This window comes from Neolamprologus multifasciatus, chromosome 23 (assembly GCF_963576455.1).
Source record: "Neolamprologus multifasciatus chromosome 23, fNeoMul1.2, whole genome shotgun sequence".
NCBI classification, from domain to species: domain Eukaryota; kingdom Metazoa; phylum Chordata; class Actinopteri; order Cichliformes; family Cichlidae; genus Neolamprologus; species Neolamprologus multifasciatus.
Genome location: NC_140460.1, coordinates 10,147,188 through 10,174,120, shown reverse-complemented (window position 1 = coordinate 10,174,120; position 26,933 = coordinate 10,147,188). Strand labels below are relative to the sequence as shown.

The 26,933-nt window shown below is 42.0% G+C and overlaps 3 protein-coding genes across 8 annotated transcripts in view; 1 reads left to right on the top strand and 2 right to left on the bottom strand.

Annotated features, from left to right (window-relative positions):
* The first annotated feature begins 586 nt into the window (after window positions 1-586).
* cldn33b (claudin 33b) lies at window positions 587-3,193 on the top strand. The gene has a single exon (XM_085151767.1). The coding sequence runs from the start codon at window positions 2,085-2,087 to the stop codon at window positions 2,742-2,744; it is 660 nt and encodes a 219-aa protein (XP_085007893.1). The 5' UTR covers window positions 587-2,084; the 3' UTR covers window positions 2,745-3,193.
* A 2,334-nt stretch (window positions 3,194-5,527) lies between these two features.
* On the bottom strand, window positions 5,528-9,317 carry cldn34a (claudin 34a). The gene is made up of 2 exons (XM_085151766.1): window positions 7,948-9,317; window positions 5,528-7,083 (listed from the first exon to the last, which is right to left on the bottom strand). Exon 2 carries the CDS (start codon window positions 7,022-7,024, stop codon window positions 6,293-6,295), a length of 732 nt encoding a protein of 243 aa, XP_085007892.1. The 5' UTR covers window positions 7,025-7,083; window positions 7,948-9,317; the 3' UTR covers window positions 5,528-6,292.
* Window positions 9,318-9,602: 285 nt separating this feature from the next.
* shroom2a (shroom family member 2a) overlaps window positions 9,603-26,933 on the bottom strand; it is a 44,627-nt gene continuing 27,296 nt past the window's right edge. For 3 of the 6 annotated variants that reach the window (XM_085151700.1, XM_085151704.1, XM_085151703.1), the window contains 9 exons: window positions 26,659-26,676; window positions 25,117-25,239; window positions 21,405-23,808; window positions 20,935-21,020; window positions 15,283-15,843; window positions 14,190-14,756; window positions 12,789-12,960; window positions 12,430-12,702; window positions 9,603-10,961 (listed from right to left, as the gene is read on the bottom strand). In XM_085151700.1, the coding sequence (XP_085007826.1) occupies window positions 10,689-10,961; window positions 12,430-12,702; window positions 12,789-12,960; window positions 14,190-14,756; window positions 15,283-15,843; window positions 20,935-21,020; window positions 21,405-23,808; window positions 25,117-25,239; window positions 26,659-26,676 (4,477 nt within the window). In that variant the 3' untranslated portion in view covers window positions 9,603-10,688. The remainder of the gene's footprint in view (window positions 10,962-12,429; window positions 12,703-12,788; window positions 12,961-14,189; window positions 14,757-15,282; window positions 15,844-20,934; window positions 21,021-21,404; window positions 23,809-25,116; window positions 25,240-26,658; window positions 26,677-26,933) is intronic. The other 3 variants (XM_085151701.1, XM_085151702.1, XM_085151705.1) reach the window with 1 other exon arrangement.

Here is a 26,933-nt window from a genome sequence, read left to right as displayed (position 1 = left end):
TATTATTAATATAAGACAGTTATAAAAAAGATATCATTTTAATATAAAATCTAGGGAAACTCCCCCGATCACGCTGTTGTTTGAAGGAGTCGTTTTAGTGATGCAGCTGCGCCACCTCTTGGCCTTAATTGGCACTGCAAGAGCTCATACACCGGCCACCCAGATCAACTTACTGGCGTTTCAACTGTTTTACAATTATTCTTACTTAAGTAGCTAAAAGTAGATTAAAATATATCCAAATTACCTAAAATATGCAACTATCATCTTCTTCTTGTAGGTTTTCCCTTTTGTTCCCAAAGGGGATCATCTGCCTCCACCTGACCCTCTTCTTTGCATCCTCATTTGTCACACCAACCCTCTGCATGTCCTTCTTCATTACATTAATGAATATTCTGAGCTCTTCCTCCTTTCCTCCTGCTTGGAAGGTCCATACTCAACATGCCTTGTCCAATATATCCACTATACCTCCTCTGTACTTTACATACTATATTAGTATAGTATTGTATGTACTAATATAGTATACTGTACCAAATCATTTCAGGCTTGCCTTGCTTGTCTTTCTTTGTGCAGTAGTGAGGGGGTTTTCACTTACAAATTTACAAACTATTTTGTGGTCAGCATAATTAACACTGTGCATCCAGCTAAGTTTAAAACTGTGGAAGAACAAGTTAGAAAGAGGATTAGGAGGAGCAGTAAAACCAGACACTAGGTGAGACTCTCTCTCAGAGTATTAAAAAATACTCTTTTAAACTCTGAATAATATTCCCCGCCACATGCCAATTTATTTATTTTTGCAGGATATTTGGCGGCCTCTGTGGGTAAGAAGGGGAACTGCAACTACACTTTAATTTTTCATATTTTCAGAGACAGAAATTAAGTTGGATGTGTAATGTGACATTCTTGGCCAGGAACATCATGAGTAACTTGTCTATAGCTGCAGAGACGTCCCTTTAAAGCTGAGATTAAGCTTGTTTCTGGTATCGTTTGGTATTCCTTAAGTGTTTGTGAGGACATCACAGCAGTCAGCTGAGTGTTTTCTTCGCCGGAGCAGGAGGAGTTTGGCAGCCCGGGGATGTTATCTGTGCACTTTTGTTTGTGTGTTTGTTTGTGGTTTGTACGGCTGTCTATGAGTTTATGAACGGGGAACATTTTCTCACATCTCAGCTTTGATCTATTGCCTCCTACGATCATTTCCCACAACCATGCAGTGTTCATACGAGAGCACACAATAAGCTGCTCTGTTGTTTCAGATTTAGTCACATGCAGCAGACAGCCTGACTGTGAGCAGCTATCCCACCACGAGGAATATGACAAAAATATTCATATATTTTTAAATTTAACTTAAATGGTTATGAGCAAATCTCAGCATTACTGTCCTTACATAACATTTTTCACTGGTAATAAATCACTCAAAGGCCTAGTTGTGCAACACTGCCTTTATGATACTCTAACACTGAAGTGTTTTTCTAACCAGGCTACTCATGGCTACAGGAAAAACCCTTTGAGGACAGAGATGAAGGGCTTTAGTGGCAACTAAGTTTATGACAAGAGTGTTTAGCATTTGCAAATAATAAGCTGAGTTTGCTGTAGTGTGTGGCCCCTTGTTCATATGCTTGTACCCAGTTATTGCTGGATTGCAGGATGCAAACTGAACTTCAAGCAGTTGTTGTTTTTTTTCTCAGTATAAACACAATTCTGTTGACATTTAACGACATCCCTTATGGCATGCAGTTTTGGAAGAGCATATAGGAATGGTCTTGTAAAAATCGTGGCCATCTCTGCCTCTGCCCCTGCTGCCCATTGGCACAGCAGCGAGAGCAGGAGGACCACAAAGGGGAGGGCCATGCGGGGCCCCCTCTCCCTCCAGCAGCAGAAGATGTGTGCTCCTCTGAGTGGGAACTGTTTGAGAACGAGCTCCAAGCCTCAGAGCTAGAGCGGTCAACTCTAATTATCAGGTGTTTTGAGCAGTTCCTGTCCCGACTGCACAGCGACAGGCCTCTCCATCTGAAGTGCAGCCAGAGAAGGAGAAGAAGAACTCTTGTGGCTCTGTCAAGCGTGGAGGCCAGAGAGAGGGGGAGAGAAACATGGACACATGCGCCTGCGCTTTGGAGCTGCTGGGGATGCTGGTCTACGTTGGAGCATGGCTGTGCGCTTTAACCACCACTATCTTACCGCAGTGGCTGACCATGAGCACTGCGCTGCTGCCTGTGGAGAGCTACGAGCTGGGCCTGTGGGAGACCTGCGTGGTCCAGGACGTTGGAGGGATGGAGTGTAGGGCTTATGACAGCCTGCTGGGCCTTTCCACAGACCTCAAGCTGGCCCGCATCCTCATGTGTGCTGCCCTCGCTGTGGGCATGCTGGGAATTCTCGTGGGAATACCTGGACTTGACTTGGTCCACAGCTGTAAAGAGGACAGCGGTCAACAAACCAAGAGGATTTTAATCATCGCGGGAGGGGTGCTCGGGATGGTTTCTGGGGTTTTGTGTCTGATTCCAGTGTCCTATATGGCACATATAGCAGTGATGCATTTCTTTGATGACAAAGTGCCTGACGTGGTGCCTCGGTGGGAGTTTGGAGACGCTTTGTACTGCGGCTGGGCAGCAGGATTTCTCCTCATAGTTGCCGGCCTGATCTTGATCACCTCCTCCTCGTGCTCTCAGGTGGAGCCTCAGCCTGTGCTGCAGCGGCGGTACCAGGTGATGGGCACAGGTGTAAATTACAGGAAGCGCACAGAGTACGTTTAACAGATGATTTACCTGTGTAGAGACTGAAATCACAACACAATCACCTGTAGATCTGCACGTCGGACCACTTTACAGCAATGATGTAAACCACCGAGACAACATACAATGGTGACATTTACACCTTGTTTCAGCCCTTTTACATGACTCACCTGCACAATCAGACATTATAAGACGATCTCCTGTGATCAGTAAGAATAAATCTATTTTATAAAGAAATGTTTTATAAAAGGCCTTTTTATCCATTACTCTGGAGTGGTTTCAGAATTTTTCTCTTACAGGAAAAATATAATTTCAAGCCTGTTTAGCAGGACTCTTGAGCTTTTTAAATGCTGTAATTGTCAATTACTCTTAGTCTGTAAACATACAGAATAACTCTTAAAGCACAAACTATTCTTGAGTTGCACACTAAGATGATTCACATAAAGAATTTCATTGCAATCCTGGTGAAAAATGGCTCTTTTTTTAATTAAAAAAGGTAAATTTCCTGTATTTGTTAATGGAATATATTGCTCATGTGTTAAAATGTTTTCTGAAGCCATGAGCAGGTTTGACTCCAGTTATGTCAGAGGTAGAAACATGGCCGCTCTTTTCCTCAATCCCTCATCAGCCCCCCCTGCTTGTCTGTGACTCTCAGGCGACCGAATGGGACTAAAAACCTGTCCGTTGGTTTGTCAGGTGTGTCTGCGGCGGTGGAAACACAGCTTGAGTCTAATTCCACAAGATTTCCTGGTCACTCGCTGAGCTAAGCTGTGTTTAATGAACGCATTAATGGGCACTGTGTACTGTGAAGAATGTAGCACAAGCTGACATAATTACACAAATTTGCTGAGGTCAGAGGGTGCCACCGCGCTCTGCCATCCATAACTGTCTGTGTCATTTACATACGCTCAAAGTACATTGACATAACGTGTTATTGGATGGGAGGATGAGGATTTATAAACCTCCGTGGTTGGTGCATGTCTGTGGAGTTAGTTCTTATAGGATGAGGCTAATGAGAGATAATGAAGTTGTCACAGGAGCATATGTTACCTGAGGTGCCAATGACATGCCAGACTTTGCTCCTGAAGAGGTGGTTCTGAGGCCCACTGAGAGGGAACCTCCTGTTCCTCCGATGCCACATAGTCTCCCAATGTGTGGGCATCAGGGAGGCATAAAAACAGCTGCAGATATTTTCCTTTTGCTTTGTTTACTGTAAATGCCACTGAAACGTCAAGGAAAATTATATGTCTTGTAGTCGTTAATAATTTACTCTAAATGCATCCGACTGCAAATAAACAAACCTGTGTAGATGGGTTGATAAGCAAACATGACCCAAATCATGACCCATTCTGGTAGTTCAGATGGAGATAAAGATCATCCAAGTTTCTGTTTCAATGTTAGATGATGGAAACTAAAGTTTTGCAATACATGAGTCACTCTTGAGCAAGATTTTCTATTTTAACCATTAACAAAACCATTTAACTATCTTCTGCACCTGATGTTTCGATTTTACTGGTAAAGTGTTGAAGCAGCAACTGTGAAATAGCAATAATTATATTTTATCACAGTTAAATATAAAGAATATCAGTTCATTAATATCATAAATATCAGCAAAATACAAAATTGCACAGGAATCACTACCAAGTGTAGTTAAAGTAGAATTTGCCACTGAATTTTAGCTGTTAAAGTATGCTTCTAGCTCATATTCAGAAAGGTAGGATGGTTCGCCACTGAAATGTAGCTATTAAAGTATGCTTCTAGCTCAGATTAACAAAAGTAGGACGATTTGCCACAAAACTTTAGCAGTTTAAGTATGCTTGTAGGTGACATTCACAAAGGTAGGATGGTTTGGCAGTTAATTTTACCGGTCAGAGTATTTTCTAGCTAATATTCACAAAGGTAGGACAATTTGCCACTGAATTTCGTGTTGTGCGCATGCGCAGAAACAACGGGTAGGATGGTTTGCCAGGTAGGATGGATTCCCAGAACACCGGAACTTTAGCGTGGGCTTTGAGAAAAATGCTATATACTTGACGTTTACTATTAAGTATTACGTTTAGCCTTTCTTTCATCTATTTTTTTTAAGTTACTCATATTTTAAATCATCAATTGCTTATAACTACAGTTTAATACCTATTTTTAAGCTAAAAATTTCAACTGCTAATCTATCCTTTTTGCTAACAACATTTTATCTGCATTTTTAGCTTCATATTTCAACTTTTAATTAATTGGTAAGAGTTTTAATTGGTAATAATATAAGAAAGCAAATGTAATTATTTACCAAGGCTTTTAGCTATCAATTGCTAATCAAAATTTTGAGACAACGTTTTTTCCACCGCTGGTAACACATGAACAGGCACAGAGTAATAAAACGATTTTGGTGTTGATTACTGAACATTGACACTGGGTATTGTGGCAATTCTTCAGGAAAATACAGCGGCTTTAAAATATAATTGTTCATCTAGAGTTTTATTCCAGGTCTTCTGCAAGTAAAATCTCATATAATGGGGTGAGATGTTATCCAGCTGCGGTTACCTTTGGGTTTAATTCTACAGACTTTGATATGACACATTTGCAATCAGTCTTCTTATCAGTTTTCCTCCATAAAACATCGTAAATGATAAAGATAGAGAACAAAGCACAACAGCTTTATCTGCTAAAGGATATGTACAGTACAAATGAGATAGGTAGTTAGGGTTTGTGGAGACAGACGAACATTTTAGACAAATAATTATTTACTACTTTTTACAGGCCTGTTTTTTTAATAATAAAATTTGGTTACACCTAATTCAAATAGTAGTTTTCTGCAGTATTTAAAGCAGCTCTACTGGTCATCCACTTCTGAGCCTTGCGTTTCTGAGTGCTGTGCTTGTCTGAAGAGGGCTTTTTGTTCTCCATCAGCTAGCCGCCTCCAGAGAGGTAGAGCCAGCCACAGGGCCAGTGTGTGTATGAGTGCCTTCCATGGTAACAATCACCCCAATGAAGCAGCCCCCTCTTCACGCTCACATGCCTGCTCTCGTCAGCCTCCTACCCAGGTCACGTGTGCGGGTCAACCTGGCCGACTCTCACCCCTCCTCACGCAGGACTCCTAAGAAGCCACACCTTGAAATGTTATGTCGCCTCCCACGGGCTTGTGTGGCAATAACACTGATCATAACAGTTCTTACATAAAAGCCGAGGCCACTAACACACTCACACACATACACACCACTCCTCAGTAACAGAGATAAAGTTTATTATTACTTTTGTAGATAAGCAGCCATCCCTGAACTTCAATCAGTCACATGAACCTAAAATAGAAACTATAGGGTAAATAGTCACTGGCTTTTATTTTCAGTACAATGAAATCATTGTTTTTAATGATAAAAGTACAATTGATCAATATCCCTTGTATGTTCACAAGGAATTTTAGCATCTTTTAGCTCTTTGTTTTGGTTTTCTGGTTGAGATATGGCAAGTCAGTCTTTTTTTTAGTTCTAGTATCAAACCTAGCCTCTTTTTAAAAAATACAAAACAAAACAAAAAGGCCTAAAGTCAGTCTCCCTTCATGGATTTTATTCTGTTGAGTTTTATTCACTGTGAAAGGCAGCGTTATCCATGCCTGCTCTATTTACCAGTTCTGATTTGCGTGGCAGTGTTGTCACTGTCCAGGGGCCATTGAGCTGGTCGCCAGGGCCCGCTGTGCTCACGGCCCGCCAAGCGTACCTGTAGCAAAGGAAAAGCAGGCCACTTAAGAGTGTGGCAGTGGAGGCACAGAGGCCCACTCCAATGGCTGAGCCAACTCGCTGGCTGACAGGAGGAACAGGGATTTGGAACTCAGGAGGAAAGTCTATGGTGCTGTTTTTCAGCACAGAGTTCATGTTCCATGCCAGTGGCACCAAGGAGGACGTCCCTGTGAGCAAGTACAGCGCCCCCGCCAGCAGGAAGACCAGCCTGATGCTCCTGCGATCTTCAACAGAGAAGTAGACCATCCTCACCGCCACTGCAGCACAAATGTTCCCGGCAAGACCAAAGATGGCCGCGAGCATCATCAGCACCTGAGCCACGGGGATCTCCACGGGAAGAAAGCTGTCCGATATGCTGATGCTTCGACAGTTCTCCATATCGGGAAGGACATGACTGTAGAAACACGTCCTCCATATACCAACCCAGGCCTCGCCCGAGCTGATGATGGACGCATTGCCTACTCGCCAGAGACGCCACTCGTTGAGGCCGGCGGTGGTCATGGTGAGGATCCATGCCAGGAATCCGACTATCAGGCCCAGGAACTGCCAGTGAGCCGTGTGAGTGAGGTAAAGCATTGTTGTCCAGTGTGACCACTAATTCTCAGAGCGACCGATCGCTGGAGCCATCACTCCTGCTGCAAACAACAACACACACAGGGCCGTAAGATGACCTGTGCGCTTCTCATGTACAAGTTAAGACTACAGCATTATTCTTAAATATTCATAAAGGGTATTTTGATTTGAAAAGAGCTCTGAGGGAACCTTTAAAGGGTTTGGTCACCACATTTAAGGCAGCATATTATTTCCCTCTGCAGTCATTGGTGGTACATGAAGACAGTGGTATCATATGAAAGCTAGAAGCTGGGTTGCAAAGTGGTTAGCACCATATAAAAGAACTCATTTTAAACTAGACCTGAACCAGGTTCAGCTCATCATTTTCTTAGTCTTTACATTTAGCTAACCATAAGTTGATTTGTTTTTTAGGGCTAATAATTTATAAAGCTACTAATTTTTCCATTACTTTTAATGACTACTTCAAGTGTCGCTCTTTATTATGTTTAGTGAACACTCAAAAAAATATTTTAACTCATTATTTGTCCAACTGATTCAGTAAAGGACTAGATGTTACAATCCCTTGCTTTAACGGAGAAAACCTTGGGGGATTGCTGTTATGAGGAAAAGCAGCCCAGAAACTTTACCAGCGGCAAACATCGTTGTGTGCCTCAACTTTCGTTCTTTTACCCAGGCTAATCTGCCATTTTTCCTTGGTTAGGTTTAGGGATTAGAGATCTGACACGTCGTCAGTAGTGGACCTTGGATTCATCGGGTGTTTCGGCCATTATCACTAGACACCCTCATCCAAGGAGGCCCTGCCAGGGTTGATCAGGCCCCGGAGTGTGTCACTGGTTTATGTTAAAATTGTTCTTTCTCTTCTGCTTTCTGCTGTTTAGTTTCCTACAGTTTATTCTATCTATTCAATGCAACTGAAAAATACTTACCTCTTTAACGTTTATGGAGTGCGAAGTTTCCTTTTCACTGCAGTTTGTGTCTTTAAAAAAAAAAATTCAGGTGAACACTTTGACAAATAAAGAACCATTTCTAAATATTGCTGTGAACTTTTTGCATCTGTGCGTTGATTTTCTATGTAGTGTTTCTTGCTATACATACACGCTGTAGGTGAAAACTGATGCATTTTATTTTGCAAGATACTTGAGGAGTTTTTGACCAGGATCATATGTTTGGAGCTGTGAGAAACTGAGCCACAGGTTCTGGAAATGTGTTCAAACTTTTGAGAAAAACTGTAATAAACATTTATCTAATCTGTTCGTCCATATTATCAGGCATCGATTTGATCTTTTAATCTATGCTCTCAGATAAAAATATCAACTGTTCACTCACAGCTTCTACCTTTTATCCATGATTTTGTCAAGCCTGAAACATTTCAACAGCTAATGATATTTTTGTAGGATTTTTATTGTCACTTCAACAGGATGTAAAATTAAATTTTGCACTCAGGTCCAGGTCAACAAGAACAAGACTACATGAGAGAAAGCACACATATTTACAGTCTCATTTGATATAAATAAAAACCCCAACTACGTTTAACTTTTCTATTCATAATTTAAACCTTTTCTGTTTATCAAATGTTTTTCCACTTATGTAAAAAGCTTTCCGTTCCCATTAAACCTTCAGTTAATTCCAGCTTTTTATTACAATTTTTTTATTCTCAAATGATAATTTAGTTTATCTCATATTAATGTGAGCGTGTCCTAACTTTGGCTACAGCAGAAACATCTTCTCATGTCAAATACAGAGAACAGAAACTAATCAGTGACCGAAGTCAGTGTATTAGAATATTTAACCTGTTGCTGAAGATATTTTGATAACTATGCAAACATTGCCTTTGAATATACAGCTTGGTTAAATCCTTTAAAAAAAATGTTTTGTATGTATGCAAAGATAATGTAGCGTTACATGTTATTATATTAGTTAGTAGTTTAGCTTTTTATTCACTCCACTCATCCGGAACTACTGCACACGTTCTTAAAGGTAGTCTTTGTTTCCTTACGTTAACAGCGTGGACATTGATTGACTTTTATAATAAAGCAGCTGCTGGACACAGGCATTAAGCATATGTTAACAAATATTCAGATTATTAATATTTAAGAATAACAGACAGCACTTAAAGCCACACATCTCCACTTTAGGTCACTAATTTGACTAAGTTCTGCTAAGATACGATCAGTTTAACATCTTCAGATTCAGTACGTTAAGGAGAAAGACGTTACCTTCTGATGTTTCAAAAACAGAGTTCTGCCAGTTATTGTGAAACTAGGAACAAAGCTACAGTAGAAACAAGGTGAGAGCTCGTATTATTGTAGCCGTACATACCTGTCTGTGCCAGCACTGCTGTAGTTAATGATTATTCATTCAAATCTTTAAACCACTCCTAATAATATTTAATTATTTGACTCACCTAGATGCGTCTCACTTTATTAATAAAGATCGAATCCTTCCGATGAAGTGTGATTAGCTTTGGTTACGTGACGGGGCTGTTAAATACGCTCCCTGCTATGTAAGAGTGTTTATCAGTAGAGAGAGGAAGGTGTGGTGGAGTTAATGAATGACACCAGAGAGAAGAAGACCTCAGTCAGACTCTACAGCAGACTCGTTTATTTGACAGAAAGGAGCACAGCTGATGAAGTTTTTAAGACATTTAGGATGTAGAAGTGCACGAAGTGTGTGAAACTGTAACAAACTGAAATGTGCAGGGGAAAAAAAAGTTCTCCAGTATCTGGGAGACAGATTTAATCCATAGAGTCTGAAATTTGAAGGTTAAGGTAAAAAAAGAAGCTCTTATCCATATCTGTTTGCATAATCATCAACCTGAACATCTTTTAGTGTTGAGATTCAACTTCTGCACCATGAAAAACAAAACTGTGGTGACGTGAGGAGACGAAACAGAAACACCTGGTCAACATGTACATGGTGACATCATCCTGTGGAGTTTTACACTTTTCTGCCTGTGAATAAATCTAAAAAGCGCTCTGAATAATGCGACCTGCAGAAGTGGACTGAAGAGTGTGTGCAGTGGTTCTCGGCGCACTTCAAATGTGACCATTCAAGCCTGGACGTCAAGTGCTGCTTCTGTTTAGTGATGTTAAACACTCTCCTCTCTCTGCAGGTGCATGCATCTTCATCTCGAGGAAATGTTTCTTCAGTGAGGAAAGCAGGGGCACGGGTATTTTATTTTAAAAAGGCCACTAGTTTGAGTGTAAAAGGTAAAGAATGATGAATTTACTGACATATTTAGCCAGATTTGACAGATCTCGTGACATTATTTATACTTGATAAATACTCTTAAATGCTCAGTGCGTAGCACGCATCAGCTAAATCGGTTGAAGATAAAATACTGTCTCCTCCAGATTCAAAAGGCTATAATAAATTACTAAAAAAAAAAAAAAAAAAAGCAAAAATGTCATAAAAGGGCATTAGGTACAGTGGTTGGTTGATGCCCCCCCCCCCCCCCCCCAAAAAAAAATACCACCATCTTTACAAAAAGAAAGTTTTGTGGAGCTTTTTGTGGTTGCGATGTACACACATGCTCACAAAGTCAGGAAAATGCACCAAATAGGCTGTTTATGTGCAGATTTTCTTAACTATGCCGCCATCTGCTGGCCACAGGGCTCATGTGCAGCAGAAACCACGTGACTCTCAGACCCAGCAGTGTCTGTCCTCCTCAGAGGGCCAGCCGCTGCTCTATGGGCAGGCTGTCCATCAGACACTTCAGCTGCTCCTCGCCCAGCTTGATTTTATCCTCGAGCTTGCGCTGCTCGATAATGAGCGCCGACTTCATCTTCACAAAGTGCTCGTAGTCCGCGAGGCTGTCCTCCTGCAGGTAGCTCGCCAGGATCTCGTAAACCACACCCTCTCTGCGGTCCAGGTTCTCCTTCAGCTCCTTTGCATCCTCGTGCTGTCGGATCAGCAGCTTCCTCTTCTCAATCAGCGTACGCTGATGAAGAAGAAAGAGAGAGTGTGAAAGGATGTATATTAACTATCCCATATCAAATTATTCATTTGGTATCGATACATCTAAATAAATCATTGCAAAAACAAGATTAAACAAAAAAAGCCAGTTTTAAATCAAATGTGACCTTATTTGGAGCCTCATTTGGATCAAACATGCTTTCACACCCATAAGTCTTGAATGGTGAAAGTTCAAAAACTGTACCAATTAATATCCTAATTAAGGGATTGGTTAAATTGTATGTGCAGCATCTGTTTGAGTTTGGAGGTTCCCATCAAAGAAAAGCTTCAACTTGTTAAATCTTCCTTCCAGTAGCTCCACAGATGCCTTAAAGCTCTTGATGTAATGAGAACAAACAGTTCAGGATAGATCTACTTTCCTTTGTCCTCTGTCCTCAGGTGAGCCCAGCACACACTGCATCCTGTGTGAGCCTCTGAAGTACTGCCTATTTATTTATACATATAGTATTAGTCAAATCTGACTTACTCAATACAATAACTGAAACATTTTAGGAAGCCATGCAAAACTTTCCATTCATATAATGATTTAAAAAATTGTTTTAATAGATTTACAGGCCCTCAAAGTACATAAAAAATATAGCTTAAAAAAATTCTACCTTTTCTAGCTTTCATAAATTAATATGAATAAAATGGAGTCAGACACAAAACTTTCAGGGCTGAAAAACAATATTAAACACCAAAACCAAATCAATTACACCCACTCCAAGTAACAACAACGCAAAGCCAAAATCTTGCTTTTGTTCAGCGTTTTATCTTCAACTCTGATATAAGCAGAAGTGCCAAACATAAGGCCAGAATCAGCCCAGCAAAGACTTCAGTCCCGCCCACTGGATGGCTTTGGGAAATGTGACAGAGAACAGAGATTTTGGATTTTAACTCTATTTTCAGAAGTTTTGTACTTTTTCCTGCAGTTACTGATAAAAACCTCCTCCATGGCCATTAATACTACACCAAAGTAATTAAGTCATAAACATTTAATTCTTTAAAATTAAGCCCAAAGAGTTATATTGACAGATTTCTGTTAAAATTGCACTTCTTTTTTTATAAGAAAGCTCAGGGATTAAATGTGTAGTTTAACTACTGTACACCGGCAGAGAGGGCATCACTGATCACTGATTAAAGTGGGCTGGATGTGGACCGTGATGTTTGACATCCCTGATGCAGAGGAACGGAAATGAGCACTGGTACCCTGAATGCTTTATTACTGGAGGAAATCTGAAAAAGTGCATATGGTAAATTCTTTTGTACTTCAATCACATGTAACTTGCAAAATTTTCTTAGCATGCAGGTCAAGTTTAGCGTGGCTTCATGAAATAGACTAACTGACCTCTTCCAGCTGAACACTCACACTGAGCTTCTTTCATTCATTTTCCACTACTCGTTTGTGCCTGGAGTGGAACTTTATCTAAAATAATTCCTGAAGGTTTGCTCACCCTCTCCTCTGGCGTAGCATCCTCCTCCAGACTGTTGAGGGCGTTCTCCACTCTGGCCAGGCGGCCCGACAGGGACAGCAGAAGGCTCACCACTTTATCCAGGTCCCCCACAAACATCTTGAACTTGTCCAGCTCATTGGGTTTGCAGACCTGCTGGACCTGAGCTTCCACCTCTTCTCCCAGAGCGTTGTTGTCCAGGATGTCCTCCTGAAGACTCTCCCGGGCCTCCCGGAGCACCTGGAGCTTCTTGCTGAGGCTGTCGATCAGCTCTTGCTGCAGAAAAAGATGAAGCTCAGAGATTAGTCCAAAACAGTGCGAAGGGTAAAGCTTTTTAACTAGCAAACTCTGGTTTCTGGTACCTTCTTATTGGCCAAATCATTGTCCAGCTCATCTTCAGAGTCCTCCTCCTCCTGCTCCTGGTCCTGCATGCCCTTCATCTTAATAAGGAGCTCAGCTTTGGGAGCAGATGTGCTGTAATACGCAGAGCTGGTCACCATCGAGGTAGCTGCTGCCACGTTGTCCTCCTTTTCCCTGAAATAAATTCAGTAAGAAACTCAGAAATGCAAAAAAGCATGAAAAGAGCATTTTCCAGGAAGTTTCACCTCATGACTAACAAGTATATGTAGACACACTCATCAGTTTGAACAAGGTGTGTTAAACAGGTAAGTGACTGACTCACAAGTTTAAATATGCCATAAAAGCAGCTTCTCGACTTCATGTGGGTGCTTGCTTGTAAGTAAAAGTTCAAATTGATTACAGGAGCAGCTTTGTAGCGAGGGAAATACAAACATTTAAAGGGACAGTTCACCCCTACATCAGATTTACAGTTAAGTCTGTAAGTATCGGAACAATTAAACCTTTTTTTGCACACTAACACGGAGTAGAGTGAGATTATTAAAGCTGTAATCATGAGAAAAAAAAAGAAAAAAAAGAAATGCCAATGACTTTAACACTGGGCAACTCGAACTGGGCAACTTGAACCAAAGTCTGAAAAATGTCATTGTGCTGCTCAGACCTTCAAATCACATTTCCAAGCATCACAAGACTAAAGATGAAGCACTGTGATTTGCTTGGTTATGCAAATTCTACAGTAACACATTCAGTAACAGTAACAGCCACTGCTCTGTTATAGCTTCAAATTAAAAGACCATCATCTGCCGTCTGAGCTTCTCCTGCTGGTTTTATCACACAGGAGGATTTTTTCCATCCTTCTTCCCTTTTGTAGTTAATACAGCTGCCACTCCTTTTCCTGTTCAAGCCAACTTTTCAACCAATCAGCATTCTGCCTGCACGCAGACTCTATAATCATCAATAATTTACTTTTACAAACACATGAAGCAGTGCAGAGAAGACAAGGAGGACAGGAAGTTGGATACACGAGGTGTTTTTTCAGTTTTTAAAAAAAAAAATCCAGTACAGGCTTAAAGCTCCTGCAACGCTACCAGTGCGACATGAAGTGACACAAAAAACAAAACTATGTCAGATATGCACTCAAAGGCCTGAAAGTTGATTGTTCAAGCCAGCTTCTCGGCCAATGAAAGTGAAAGACAAGTTCACCAAATTAAATTTAGTTTTAAAAAGTTCACAGACTCTGTTTGTAGTGGTCAGTTTTACTCAATTATGATTGAATCATTTCTGCTGTCTTATCTGCAGTGGAACAAGGCTAAAGAACCAACAGCCCGGTTCTTCCTCATTCTTCTGACACTGCCCCCTGGTGACAGCATACATGAGTAGTGCCTATGGATGACCTCGATGCTCACCTTTCCTCAGCGGGCCGGGAGTTTGTCTGCTTCGGCTGCACCTTCCTGCGCTGGTGAGCTTCTTCCACTAGCTGCTCCCCTTGAGGGAAGATGCCCTCCATCAAGTCCATTGTGGTCTTCATCTTGCTCTGATCCAGAATATCTGCTAGTGACTTATCCTTCCCCATGATGTCCCTGGCCAGCTCCTCTCTTTTCTGATCCTCTGCCTTGGACACTCCTGTGTTCGTCGCCAATTTATTGCTGCTGGACACGTCTGTGGGTGGCGGCGGTTGGAGGTGATCTCCTATAGTGGTCATGTATGCGTCTCTCTGGGGCATCTGTTGCTTTTGAGGGTGTGGGACGCCATCAGGCTCCTTCTGCCTGGTGAAGGCGCAGAAGACAGAGTCCTGACCTGCAGCTCCGAGGCTGCCGAGCTGAGTCACGGTGTGCCCCTCGGCTTCAATGGCAGGGGGGCTGCTGTGCTGCAAAAACGGTGTATTTTCCTTCTCTGCATTTCCTCCCGAGTGCACAATCCTGATGGGCACTTTCCTCACTGCAGAGCTTTGGTTTTCTATCACATGCTCCATCCTGAAAAAGAGAGAGAGAAGAAAATTTCCACTTAGACAAGAAGAAAACATCCTGATGTGGTTCTCTCAGCCATGAGCTGATTTAAAGTTTCATTGCATGATGGCAGAGGAGATTTTTTCCATGCCCAGCGTGCTCAGATATCCGAGACCTCTGGACTCCTCCCACCACTTTCTGTGGTACTGTACAGTCATAAGTTTGCTACAGATGATATCAATTAGGTCCGAATCAAGAAAATGAACAAACAGTTTCATGTTTGGGGCTTGAGAAATGGAGCCGTTTACATTTTGAGCAGAATAATCTCAGAACTGCTTGTGCCCTGCATTGAACTACAGAGAATCCCTCTAATTTACTGCGCCTTGATAGCACTCACATGTTGACTCTACAGAGCCAGCGACTCTCAATGAGCCCCTTTGTACTTGAAGCATAAAGACGTGATGAGCGGAGGAGTTACAGTAGCTGTTCAGAATGATGTGGAGCTTTGAAATGTGTGGGGGAAAAAAAACAAACAAAAACGCCCAAACGTTACCTGTTTGAGAATTCATCCTGAAGAGAGACCGGAGGCCTGTCGCTGAGTCTCTGTGGGGAAAACTGAGGAGATGGTGAGCGGTGCCCCTCCATGCTGGCCAGCCCTGAAGGTCTGTAGGAGGACGCAGAGGGAAAGGCTGAGAGATGATGTCCTGCCCCTTGTCCTTTGCCCTGCTCAGAGTCTCCTTTAACAGCGTGGGTGTGGTTGAAGGCGGAGTTATGATCAGAGAGGTTTAAGCCTTCACTCTGGGAACCGGCAGAGGACTCGTGGGAGTCGACCTCTGGGCATCTGGGTGGAGGCAGAGGGTTCTCTAGTGCAGGGGGCTTTCTCCAGGGTCCAGAGTGCGGGTCTGTGTGACTGTGGTCCTCAGGCTGAGGGGGGGCAGTCTCTGTGAGGTCGAGAGAAATAGACGTGGGTCTGTGGCTGAGGGTGGCAGCAGCAGCTCTGTGTCTGCAGTCGGGGTCTGCTCCCGTCATGGGAGGAGGGGGTGGCGCTGAGTAATGTTCAAACTCTGCAGGCTTGTCTCTCACTTTACAATCACCTGGAGCTCTGTCAGGGAACCTGAGGAACACAAAGGAAAGCTTTTAATTACACAGCCAGGCAGCGTGGGCTATCATCAGCAGCTCAATCAAATAATACGCTGTGGCAGGGGCCTTGTTCTCCAGCAGCCACTATCATTACACCAGCACGACAAGACACACGTCTCTCCCTCTTTCTGTGGGTAACTGTTCAGCTGGCAGCCTGAGGAGGAATATTTCAGTTCCCACAAAGCCTGCAAAGAGGAATAAATAATCCTCTAGAAGCAGAAGAGCACTTTTTTCCCCCTGCCTCATTCATATTTGGAGTTTTAACTCCTTGGAGTGGAAACAGTGGAGGAGGAGAACGTGATGTGTGGAGGTCTTCAGAGAGCTGAAGGTGATTATAAACAGATTTAAACTTGTAGGTGTTTATCATTAAGCATGATTCGACTCTGCAGTGCAGAGAAAACAGGTCATTAACAGAGCCATTATATACTGGGTGCGATTTGCAAGGCTGCATGGAGAGGCATGACAAGGCGTGGGGATTCTCCCCATCTGCCTCTGCAAAATTATTTTTTATCACAGGAATAATAAAGTATAATGTAGTCACTTAACAGTTGATGTCCGTTGGTCTGTTTTCCTCTGCCAGGTTCCTCAAAAAATAAACTTAATATGTAATTTTACCAGAAGACAGACTGCCTCTTTGGTTTTCCACGGTTATATTTGCACCACAGAACATTTAGCAAGGTTTTCAGCAGCCACTGCACTGACATACTGACACAAAGTATGAGTGAGTGAACACAACAGCCAGATTATACACAGCGACAACCCAGCAACCAATTAACTTCAGTCCAACTTCAAGAGCAATGTTGGTTCTCGGTGATCCAGGTCATGGGAGCTTGGAAAGAAAGTGACTGGACTTCTTCAAGTTTCTTGAAGACCTTTCGGCTCTCATCCGAGAAGCTTCTTCACTTCTAAAACCAAATGTTGGCGGCCACGTCCGAGATGTCTAACCAGACACTTTATCTTGGCCTTCATTAACCATAGGAGAAAACTCGTACGCTGAAAAACTAGTCTGTGCATTTATTATTTTGAGGATGGACTATTGTAATTATATTGTGATTTAATCCAGCCTGGTTCTGTTGCTGAGCACTTCCTGTTAAAAGGGCGTTCTTCCTTCCCACTCTCGCAGAGTCCTTTCTAATGGGGGATTATGAGATTGTTGGGGTTTTCTCTCCAATACTGTAAAACCTTCGTGTCAAAAAAAGATAAGGCTGCTTTAGGTGACGGTTGTTGTGAACTTGTGCTACATAAAACTAAATTGAAGGTTTCAGCTCTATTTAAAAGCTTTTGGTACAGATTATGATGAGAGGGAATAGCCCCAAGCAGAGAGCTGAGTGGTTGGCGTTTTAGCAGCAGCACACCGAGAGCATCGCCATACATGCTTTCCACTGTCAACCTGATTTAATCACGTCTGAATGCCTTCATCACTCAGACATGATTAAAGCATGCAAACATCTAGCTGTAATAGTGTGGTTTCCTGCACACAGATTACATTTCCAAACATGCTCCAATACAACCTTAATGTGGAGCATTCAGACAACACTGACTCATATACCATGCAGCTTTAATCTGCCATTGTAAGATAAAACGGCGCTCCAGGTGGACAGGCAGACGCCGTAACTCAAACATCCCAATATGAATCCATACAAGCTGCTTCCACCGGGCAAAGTGTGAGAACGTGGTAAGCTGGTTAAAATAAAAAAAAAAAAAAAAAAAAAAGTAAAACTAAGGTATGATTATCAATGTTCGTGAAACAGTCGCTTTTGTCTTCCACTTATTTTATATTTTTAATTATTATTTATTTTTGTTGCTTTGGTGAAATTTTGATCTAATGACCTAAAGCTTCAAGCTGCATTTATTTAAATTCTTCACAGTCATTTATTTTGGTTTTTAATGAGAGTTTTTCCTTTTAGTTGTCATCTTTGACAAACTGTAAATAATCATAATCAAGTGCCACCACCCCACAGCCATTTTAATGTCTCAGGGCAGTTATTTAGGAAGTTATTTTGAAGCATTTACTTTTTTTTAAAAGGTTTTAAAAAGGTAACATTTTAGTGTGAAAGACTGAGTAAAAGTCTATCACATCTCACCATTATTATTATTATTATTATTATTATTTTTTTTCCATTTTAAAATGGGGGAAACAGAAACATCCAAATATCAGTATAAATACATAAACTTCTAAATAAAGGTAACACAGAGTCTTTGGCTTGACTTAATTATGTTTACATATAGAGACACCCACCAAAGAGCAGGAAAAACCCTGCTCATGCGTACCATGAGTTTTAAAAGGTATTACTCTTTATAATTTAGAGTATCTGCCATAGATAAAGAAAACATAAACAGACCGATTAAAAATGATATATTCCTTTACAAAGTGTAATAAATGACATCTGCCATGATAGCTTGGTCACTTTAGGGCTAAAACAGACAAATACGTATTAAATAACTCACCCAATGTGACGCTTTAATCTCGTCATTTCCACTGAACTGAAGAAAAAGTGAGTGTCTGGCGGCTCTCTGTGACAGAAGGCACCTGTTGGTGTCTCTTTACACTTGTATCAGTAACAATAACTGGGTGGAGCACGGATCACTCGCAGACTATCAATGACAATACCACCCTCTGAGCCGTGGTTATTATGGAAACGTGAGAAGTTGCTCGACATCGGATACTCGACACCCCCATGAGAGTTTAGGTAGTGACAAAAGACTCCTGAATAACTGGTTACAAAGCATGAAGTCACCCTCCCCACGTCACCATACATGGCTCAAAACTGAATCATAATAATCAGAGAAACCTTTCAAAACTACTGACTGACCTTTTTAAAATGATCCCATCTTGAGCTTCTATAATATTTAAAGCTAAACTACAATATTTTGGTTTTACCATCCATACATTTGAGGAAGGACATGACAGGCCGGATGTAGCTCATGGAAAAATACGAAACAATCAAAGCAGTGGATTTCCTGATAGAGAAGGACAGGTGGAACAGGTGACGCTACATTTGAGCATTTTACACAATATATCAGAGTCATCGAAGGAGAACTCGTCAGCTGTCACCAGCAACACAAACAGTCACCAAGGAGCGGGATTAATCAGTCATTAATCCATTTTAACAAACACACAGACAGACATTGACAGACAGCTTCGCTGAAGCTTAAATATACACATAATATTTCCACACTTACTTACAATGGAGAAATTTGTGTATATATATTTATTAACTATATACATAACTTAATCAGTCCCCAGGTCCCTGTCACACTCAGAGGTGATTAGTTAGCGAAAAAGGACATAAATATGATTGCTTAAGGTATTTATTTTGTTCATTATGTACTTAAATCGCACAAATTAATTTCATGGTGGAATTCAGTAGCTGTAATAGCTGAGATATCCCAGTCTGGATATTTGTGTTGCACCAAACAGTCCTGCATTCTCAGAATCCCACAGCTGGAACTGCCAAAAAACCAGTTATGCAGACTGGCAGATCTTATCGATGATAATGTCATGCCTTCGAGCTGGCCCCCTGCACTCCGGGCCCTCATATATTCCCATGCAGGGCTGAAGAAATGCTTTATTGCCATCACAGACACTTTCAGATGCCTCGCCTACACCGCTAAGCCTCCACTAAACGACACAATAGTCAGCCAGAGAGACCGCTTATGTTGTTACAGCTGCGCCCAGACAGCGCCACTGTTAACAGATTATAAAGACTTCAGTGTTCCTCCAAAAGCTTTGTGCCCTCTTTTACTGATAACGCTCACGAGCATAATAACACGAAGATGGTGCGGCAAGAGCAAAACAAGTATTCAATGTTAAATTGTTCACTGAAGATAATAATTTTACAACATTAGCCTGTGAGATAAGCATTGATCCAAATACATGTAAGAACACCAATTGTTCTGCTGCTGCCGTATAGTGGAGATAACACCAGCCCGATGCCATAGCTGGTATATTTTCATGACATTTTACCAAAATCTTTATAGAAGCAAGTTTTGCCACTTGATAGCCATGTTGAAATGCCCTGAGACCCTTATTTGAGCAGCCTTATTATCTAGAATAACGATTTTAAAGATCACTGATATACAAAATCTGCACAAACAGTCATTATACAGCTTTTTGAAAATTAGTAACGCATTTAAAATAACACCATCCATCCACCCATTCACTCTGATCTGCTTATCCAATTTAGTGTCGCAGAGCCTACCACAGCTACCACTGGGCAAGAGGCAGGTACACCCTGGACAGGTCACCAACCCGTCGCAGCACTAACACGTTAAAATAACACAAAGTGTAATTTAGTCTTGGTGTGAGTATGGGAATATTTCACAACTCCTGCATGCCTATATCGTCTAAGTGTGGTTATTTCACTACATTAAAAAAATGTGTGTTCAGGGAGATGGAAATAGTGACTGAGTATTTCACAAATGATAATCACTGTGTTTTAACTGTATTAGCATATTAGTTGTGTACCCCAGTATAACCCAAAAAGCTAACTTACTAAAAAACTTCTAAAATACCAAAAATATTAAACAATAACTGCTTTAGCTTAAGATATTATGGGTTTGGGCTAATCTGTCAACACAAGACAATCTCAGGAGGCCTTAGGGGAGACCATTCCTGATACTGGGAGGTCTATATGACTGAGAGTCGAGTGTTTGCACTACCTGCTCTCAACTTAAATCAGCCCCAGAAAAATAAACTCCCCATATTATAATAAAAAAGTAAACCAAAACTAAACATCATTAAAACGATAAAGACCAAACAGAAAATAGCAAACCCACTCTGGAAACCAGCAACGAATTGAAAACAATTAAATCATTAAAATCTAAATAAAAACACAAAACATATAATATCAATGTTATAGAATCAACAGCCAAATCTGATTAAAAACTATTCATGCATTGCAGCCTTTGACCCAAAACAAGACCTCTAACGAGCCTTTTCACTGACAGGAAGTTGCTACTTTATCACCAATTTTGCCGTTGCCTAATTCTCACACAGGTTTTAATTCAGGATTCATCCAGAGCCATGATATCGCTCTTTCATAACGTCTTTGGATTTACTCACCATGTGTCAGAGCTGAGTGGTTCAGCTGGTTTACTCTCCGGCTCTGAATACTCTGTCTCTGACTTCTTTGCAGGAACTGGAATCTTCTGTAAATAAAGTCGAACAAATGCATTTATGCACAAACATCCACGGCAGACAGGCTCCCAGGTACCCCAGAGGCTTAACTTTTTCTTTCCATAATTATTTAAACCAACTCATGATGCTGCTTCCTGGTTTCTCACCAGTGAAAGGGTTGCCCCTTTCTCTTCCTTAAGTTGAGGGTGTGCCACTAAGAATAAACATGGATTAATATTTGACTTGGCTTCTCTTTTGTCGCTGTACCTTCAGTCAGCACTTTTGCTCTTAATGAGATGTAAGAGGGTTTGACACAACAGGGACTTCTAAATGACGAAAAAATCTTGTGCATTGATAATTCTATCTTAACAAAAGTTACTCTGAGATCATGGACCTCGTGAGATTTCATGCCTCACCTGTTCGTAGACTTCTGTAGATGGAGACGATCTGAACCTCTCATGGGAACAGGTGGTTCTGGCTCTCTCCTCGGTTCCTGGATCGAGTATGTTATCAGCTGACTTGTACCGTCCAGAGACTCTTTTCTCTGAAGGCTTCTTCTGTGTATTCCAGCTGGCCTCATACTCAGCAAACGTGCCCAGTCTTTGCTGGTCTTGGATGGACTGCTTTTGTGTAGAAACTCTGAAGGCCTCCTCAGCGTAATCTCTACCTTTGATTCCTTTCATTGCATTCTCTGTTGCACCAACAGAGGCGGGTTCTCGACTTTGGCGCTTGATATGGCTCTCAAGGGGCATGTGGTGAGGTAGACCTGGTTTCCTACCGTCTTCAAAGAGTTTCTGCTGGTCTAATGAGGAGCTTGTATTATCACTTGGAGCGACACCTTCTTTCGTCCCCACTTTGTGAATTTTGTCTGGTTCAGAGAAAGACTTGACTTTCTTTTCTGCAGGAAAATGCTTTCGACCACCAGTGCGAGTCACCTGACCTCCTGAATGGCTCGTTGCTGACTGTGTGACAGCTGGCAGAGGCGTGACATCTTTGCGAGCATGTGCCGAGGATGGGTAGTTAGGTAAAGCCTCAGCATTAGAGTGCTCCGGTAAAACTAGCTCCAGATCTCTCCTCCTGAAAGATGTAGCCTTGAGCACCCTCTCTTGCACTTCCTTCAGGTGGTCCTTGTAGGAGCTGGAGGAGGAGGTTGGAGTTGTACTTTCGGTGGACTTCCGGATCTCCTGATCTTCTTTAGCCTGACCCTCAACCCAGGGGAGGACAGCCGCACTTTTACTTTTCTGCAGCTTTGCTCTTCTCATCTGGATTTCGTTTCTCAGTGTGGTGGCAAAGCGGTCTTCGCGCTTTAACTGCTTAGCTTCAGTGGACTCGTCAGAAACTGCACCGCCTCTTCCTCTATCATCTTGCCCTGCGACATCCAAAGACAGTGAGTGGAGCGTGGGGTTGGCCTGGGGGGAGATGTTGTTGCTCTTTTGGCTGTCGTGCTTGACATCTTGGGGCAGTTCTCTGTGCTGCAGTGGTAGAAGCCGGCGCTGTTCAGACTGACTGCTGTGCTGAGATTCTTCTGTCTGTGTATTGTGCCCTCTCTGGCCTCCCCAATCTTCTGAGCCCATTTTAAGTGCAGGGTTTTCATGTACACTAGTGACTTGGTGCTTGCTGTACCCGTTGGTGTCTTTAGTGTGTGAGTGCTGCTGCTGTTGGGGCAGATGATACTTCACTTTAGCAACTGTCAGCGGACTGTGAGAGGTTCGCTCATTTCCAGTCGGTGGTAGATATGTTGCACAGCCCCTGTCCTCTGGTATTCCTGACAAAGACACAGGGTTCGGCTGTGTGGGCTGGCATGTAGTCACACAGTAGTAACGGCTGTGCCCGCTGCTCTCTGTGTTTTGGTCAGGGCCTGTAGAGGAACTTAAGTTCTTTCTCTGGCTCTGGCCAGTGTGTTGCGTTGAACCATTAGCAGATACCTCCTGCATGCTGTAATAGTACCCACCTACGTTCTTTGGCTTTGGTGCAGAAGTAGCCCAAGGCTGAGGATGAAAAGTGGTTTTCTCGCTGTGGTGTCTTTGATGGTAAGGTTGGTTAACATGGGTGGGCTGCCGAACATCACTGGAGTGGGAATACCGTTTGTTTGAAGTGAACTGGTCCTGATGGGATTTTTCAGACTGAAAGTAAAAACTGTCATGGTCGTTCTTCGGGGAAATGTTGTGACAGCGATTTTCACATGAAGCTCTGGATTGCAGGTGGGAATCGATTCCTTCGGGGTGAGCAATCACCAGCCCTCTTTCATGGACTTTAGTAGCAGCAAAACTATCACTGCGTGTGGGTGGTGGTGGAGGCGGAGGAGAAGAAGAAGCAGCTTTCTTTTTCTCGGGGACGTTCCAAACAGGCCCAAAGCTGGTTCTACTTGAAGTTGAATGGTAGGAACCAGCCGGTTCCTCGGTCTGTGGACCATCACAGCCGGAGCTGACGCCTGGCATCTGAAAATACGTGAGCCTGTCATCCTGTCTGACTCCCTCTGCAGCCAAGCTGTGGCCATTTCTGCCACTGCTGTTGTGCCTTCCTCCCCCCTCCCACTGCCCGACTTTGTAGACCATGTTCTCTGTTGAAGCAGCATTGCTTTTTGAGAGGGTGTAGTCCGGCGTGCTGGAGCTGGTGGAGAAAGAGCTGTAGGCCGAGTCCCTTTTCCCTCCTCCGAGTTGCTCCATGCTGTTGTTTGATTTGGCGTGTGAGAGCTGACCAGCGGCGTATGGGTGTGACACATGCTCTAGGCTGTCCATGCTGCCGTGAGAGCTGAACTGGTCGGACACTCTGCGCAGGTTTGTTTGCTCCCAGCTGGTGGAGAGATTGGCCGATGACGAGCTAGAGATTAAGAGAAATGACAGGTTTTTGAACAACAGGACAAGAACAACTGGTTTTTCAGCTGTAAAAGTTTACCGTTAATAATAAAGGGATCTAAATCTGTACCACTATGTAACCTGTTCGTTTTATCACATTTAGATGTAGTTAATTATAAGCTTTTTGGACACCAAACAACACAGACACACAAGTAAACACAGATTAAAACCTGTTAAATAAACATTATTTGAGCCATTTGCTACATTCAGGCCAATTGAATCTCAGGTGGGTGCAGCACAGAGTAGCACGATGAAAGAAAGACACTTTGGCGGCCTTGTTCTGGCTCCTGCACCACATGCTTGACACCCCTGCCTTATTGTGTATTTGGCCTTTCGTTGTAGGGGTATAATGTGAGACTGGTCTACATTATGACTATTGCTTGAGATGCAAAAACTAAATAAAAAAATAAATTAATCCAATTTTAATTTCTTTTTTATTTCCAATAATAAAAAAAACAACTGAGATAGAAAGCATTTGGTACTTCGTGTGTTCATTTTCACTATGAAGCTCATGTTTTTTTCTTATGTTACAAATCAAAAGCAGTCCTTTCTGTTCAGCACATCTATGAAAGGTCACTCACTGGATGTTTAGTTCGGCTTAAGCCAAACATCACTAAAAGAGAGCCTTCTGTCACCAAGATCTATCTAGAAGACAAACCTTTCAAGGTTTTCAAGGTATGTGGGCCAGTGAAAGGATTGACTATCTGCTACCTGCAGCTGTGTCTCCTATTCTCTCAGTATCTTTGACCATCTTTAGGTGGTAATAGCTTTGGCTCCGTCACTCAAACCTTGACACCGTGGAGGTCTCCTGTGGTGAGTGAGTCATCGGGTCTGGTCCTCTCTTCGTCCTTGTCGGCACCTTAAAACATCCTTCAGCAGAGGCAGGCTGGCAGGTACTCATAGCTGCCCTCATGAGACAGACTCTTAGCCTGGTCTTAACTCTTTGTAGGTTGGGTTGTACCAGTGTCTTCCACCAAAGCTACTACTTTTAATGTATTTGTTTTGCATTTAAAATATATTTAAAACTAAGCAAAGCAAACTAATTTCTTCGTGAAGTTCAATTTTTTGGTTTCTTTTAAACACTGAAAGAAAAATTTAGTGGGGAAATTTTCTTCTGGAGTGGTTTTGCTGGTCAGGCCCAGTTGAGATCCAATTGGGCCCATGAACAAAAACGGGTTTGACGCCCTTGATTTAGAGCTTACAGGACACGAAGCACATAATCACATACTGCTGATCAGAAGTGCTTATGTGCAACATTCAGACTCTGAGGTACCTTGCATCATAGTGAGTGTGCCAGACTGCCGCGGGTGGAGACTGTGTTTTGGCAGTCCCTGGTTGGCTTTCATTGAACTTGGTGGAGTGCCAGGAGTGAGGCCTACTTATAGGTTCATTCCTCCTGCAGAGAGGGCAAAAAACACAGACTAGGATTAGAGACCAAATCCTTATGGAAAACAGTATGTGCTTCCACATAATGAGCCACTACAACTGGAAGATGCTGCTAAAGCCACTAATGTGACTCAATAAGCAAAAACATTGCACATTTTGTGTAAAGTTGGATGTTTTTTTAATCACACTGGAGTCAGACTTCTGCTGCGATATGTTTTTTTCATTCTGCTGAAACACAAGAGCCAGGCCTGATTGTTCAGAGGTGAAACGGACTCATTACACCTTTATTGGTCTTCACCCTGTTGAAATTTAAATAATAAAATGGTCGGGAGTGAGCACTATGATTAGTCACTAAAGTTTTACAAAGAGGGACAATCAGTTATGTGAATATGTGAAGCAAAAACAGCAGATGTTGCAGAAATAAATCACTTTTGGGGAAAGAAAAATCATTCATAGGTGTCTACACTATTGTGAACCAACTAATTTCAGTCATTAAAGCTCTGCAAAAAGGCCTGAAGTACGCTCATCTCTGTCCTTGAAGGTTTGGGTCTGTACAGGCCCCAAACCACCTTCAGTAAAGGAGATATCCGCATTAAAAAACAAAACAAAACATGCAAGCTTTTCTTAAAATCAATTTTACACCCACTCCAAGTGTCACAATCTAAAGCTAAAACCTGGTTTTTGAAGTTTTCTTCAACAAATTTTTAGGAAAAAAGGAAACTTAAAAGTATCATTTCAACCTAAGCTATGTACTTTGAGTATCTATAACTCAGGAAATCTTAATTATATGGAGGCAAAGTTTAGTTTAATTAAATATACTAAAGTTAATTTACAAAAAAAAACCCCAAACAAACTGTGTTTCTTTGGAAACTTTCTTTAGATCTGACTGATTTTATATAGAGTGAACACCCTCCCTCCACTATGACTGACAAGGCATGAATGAAAAGCCACTCACTCTCCTCCAAGAGCAGCACCCTGGCTATTTGCTGGTTTTGCCCAAAACAATCAGCTCCCTGCTTGCTTTTTTTTTTTATTTTTTATTTTTTTAAAACAACAACTATATAGCAGTTATATATCCTATAAAAGCCACTTTGCAGCCTTCGTTCCTTGAGTTGGGCTCAGTTAAATCCAGAGGTGATGGAACTTTGACCATCAGGACCCTCAGTTGTGGAACGACCTGCCTGAAGAGGTGAGGCTCAGAGAATCAGTAACAACCTTTAAGCCTGTTCTTAAAATCACAGCTTTCTCATTTGTTATGCATGTCGTCGTCCTTCTCATTGAGTGTATTCATCCTTTTCAGTTTTCTTCCTACACGTATTGGCTCTGTGTGATTTTTCTGTTTGAATCTACACCTTGAGTGAGCTGCTGCTTGTCTGTCAAACTATTACTTCCCTGATTAACCAGATATTTATATTTATAAGAAACCTACCCTTTTAGGTGCTGCTTTCTGAGATCCATGTCACAAATCAAACAAACATGAAAAACAACAAAGTTTCATTAATTGTATTATCAGTTACTAGCAGATAATGAACTGCATGCTGTATGAATGGGATGAACATCATTCATCTAATGAACCACAACACAGAAAGGCATGCCGATGGGTGCAGACAGACTTTCTATGAGAGCAGTAATAAAATCACTACATATATGATTTATGTGATTATGGGCAGACAAAAAGGAATGGAGGACAGGAGAGGAAGAAAA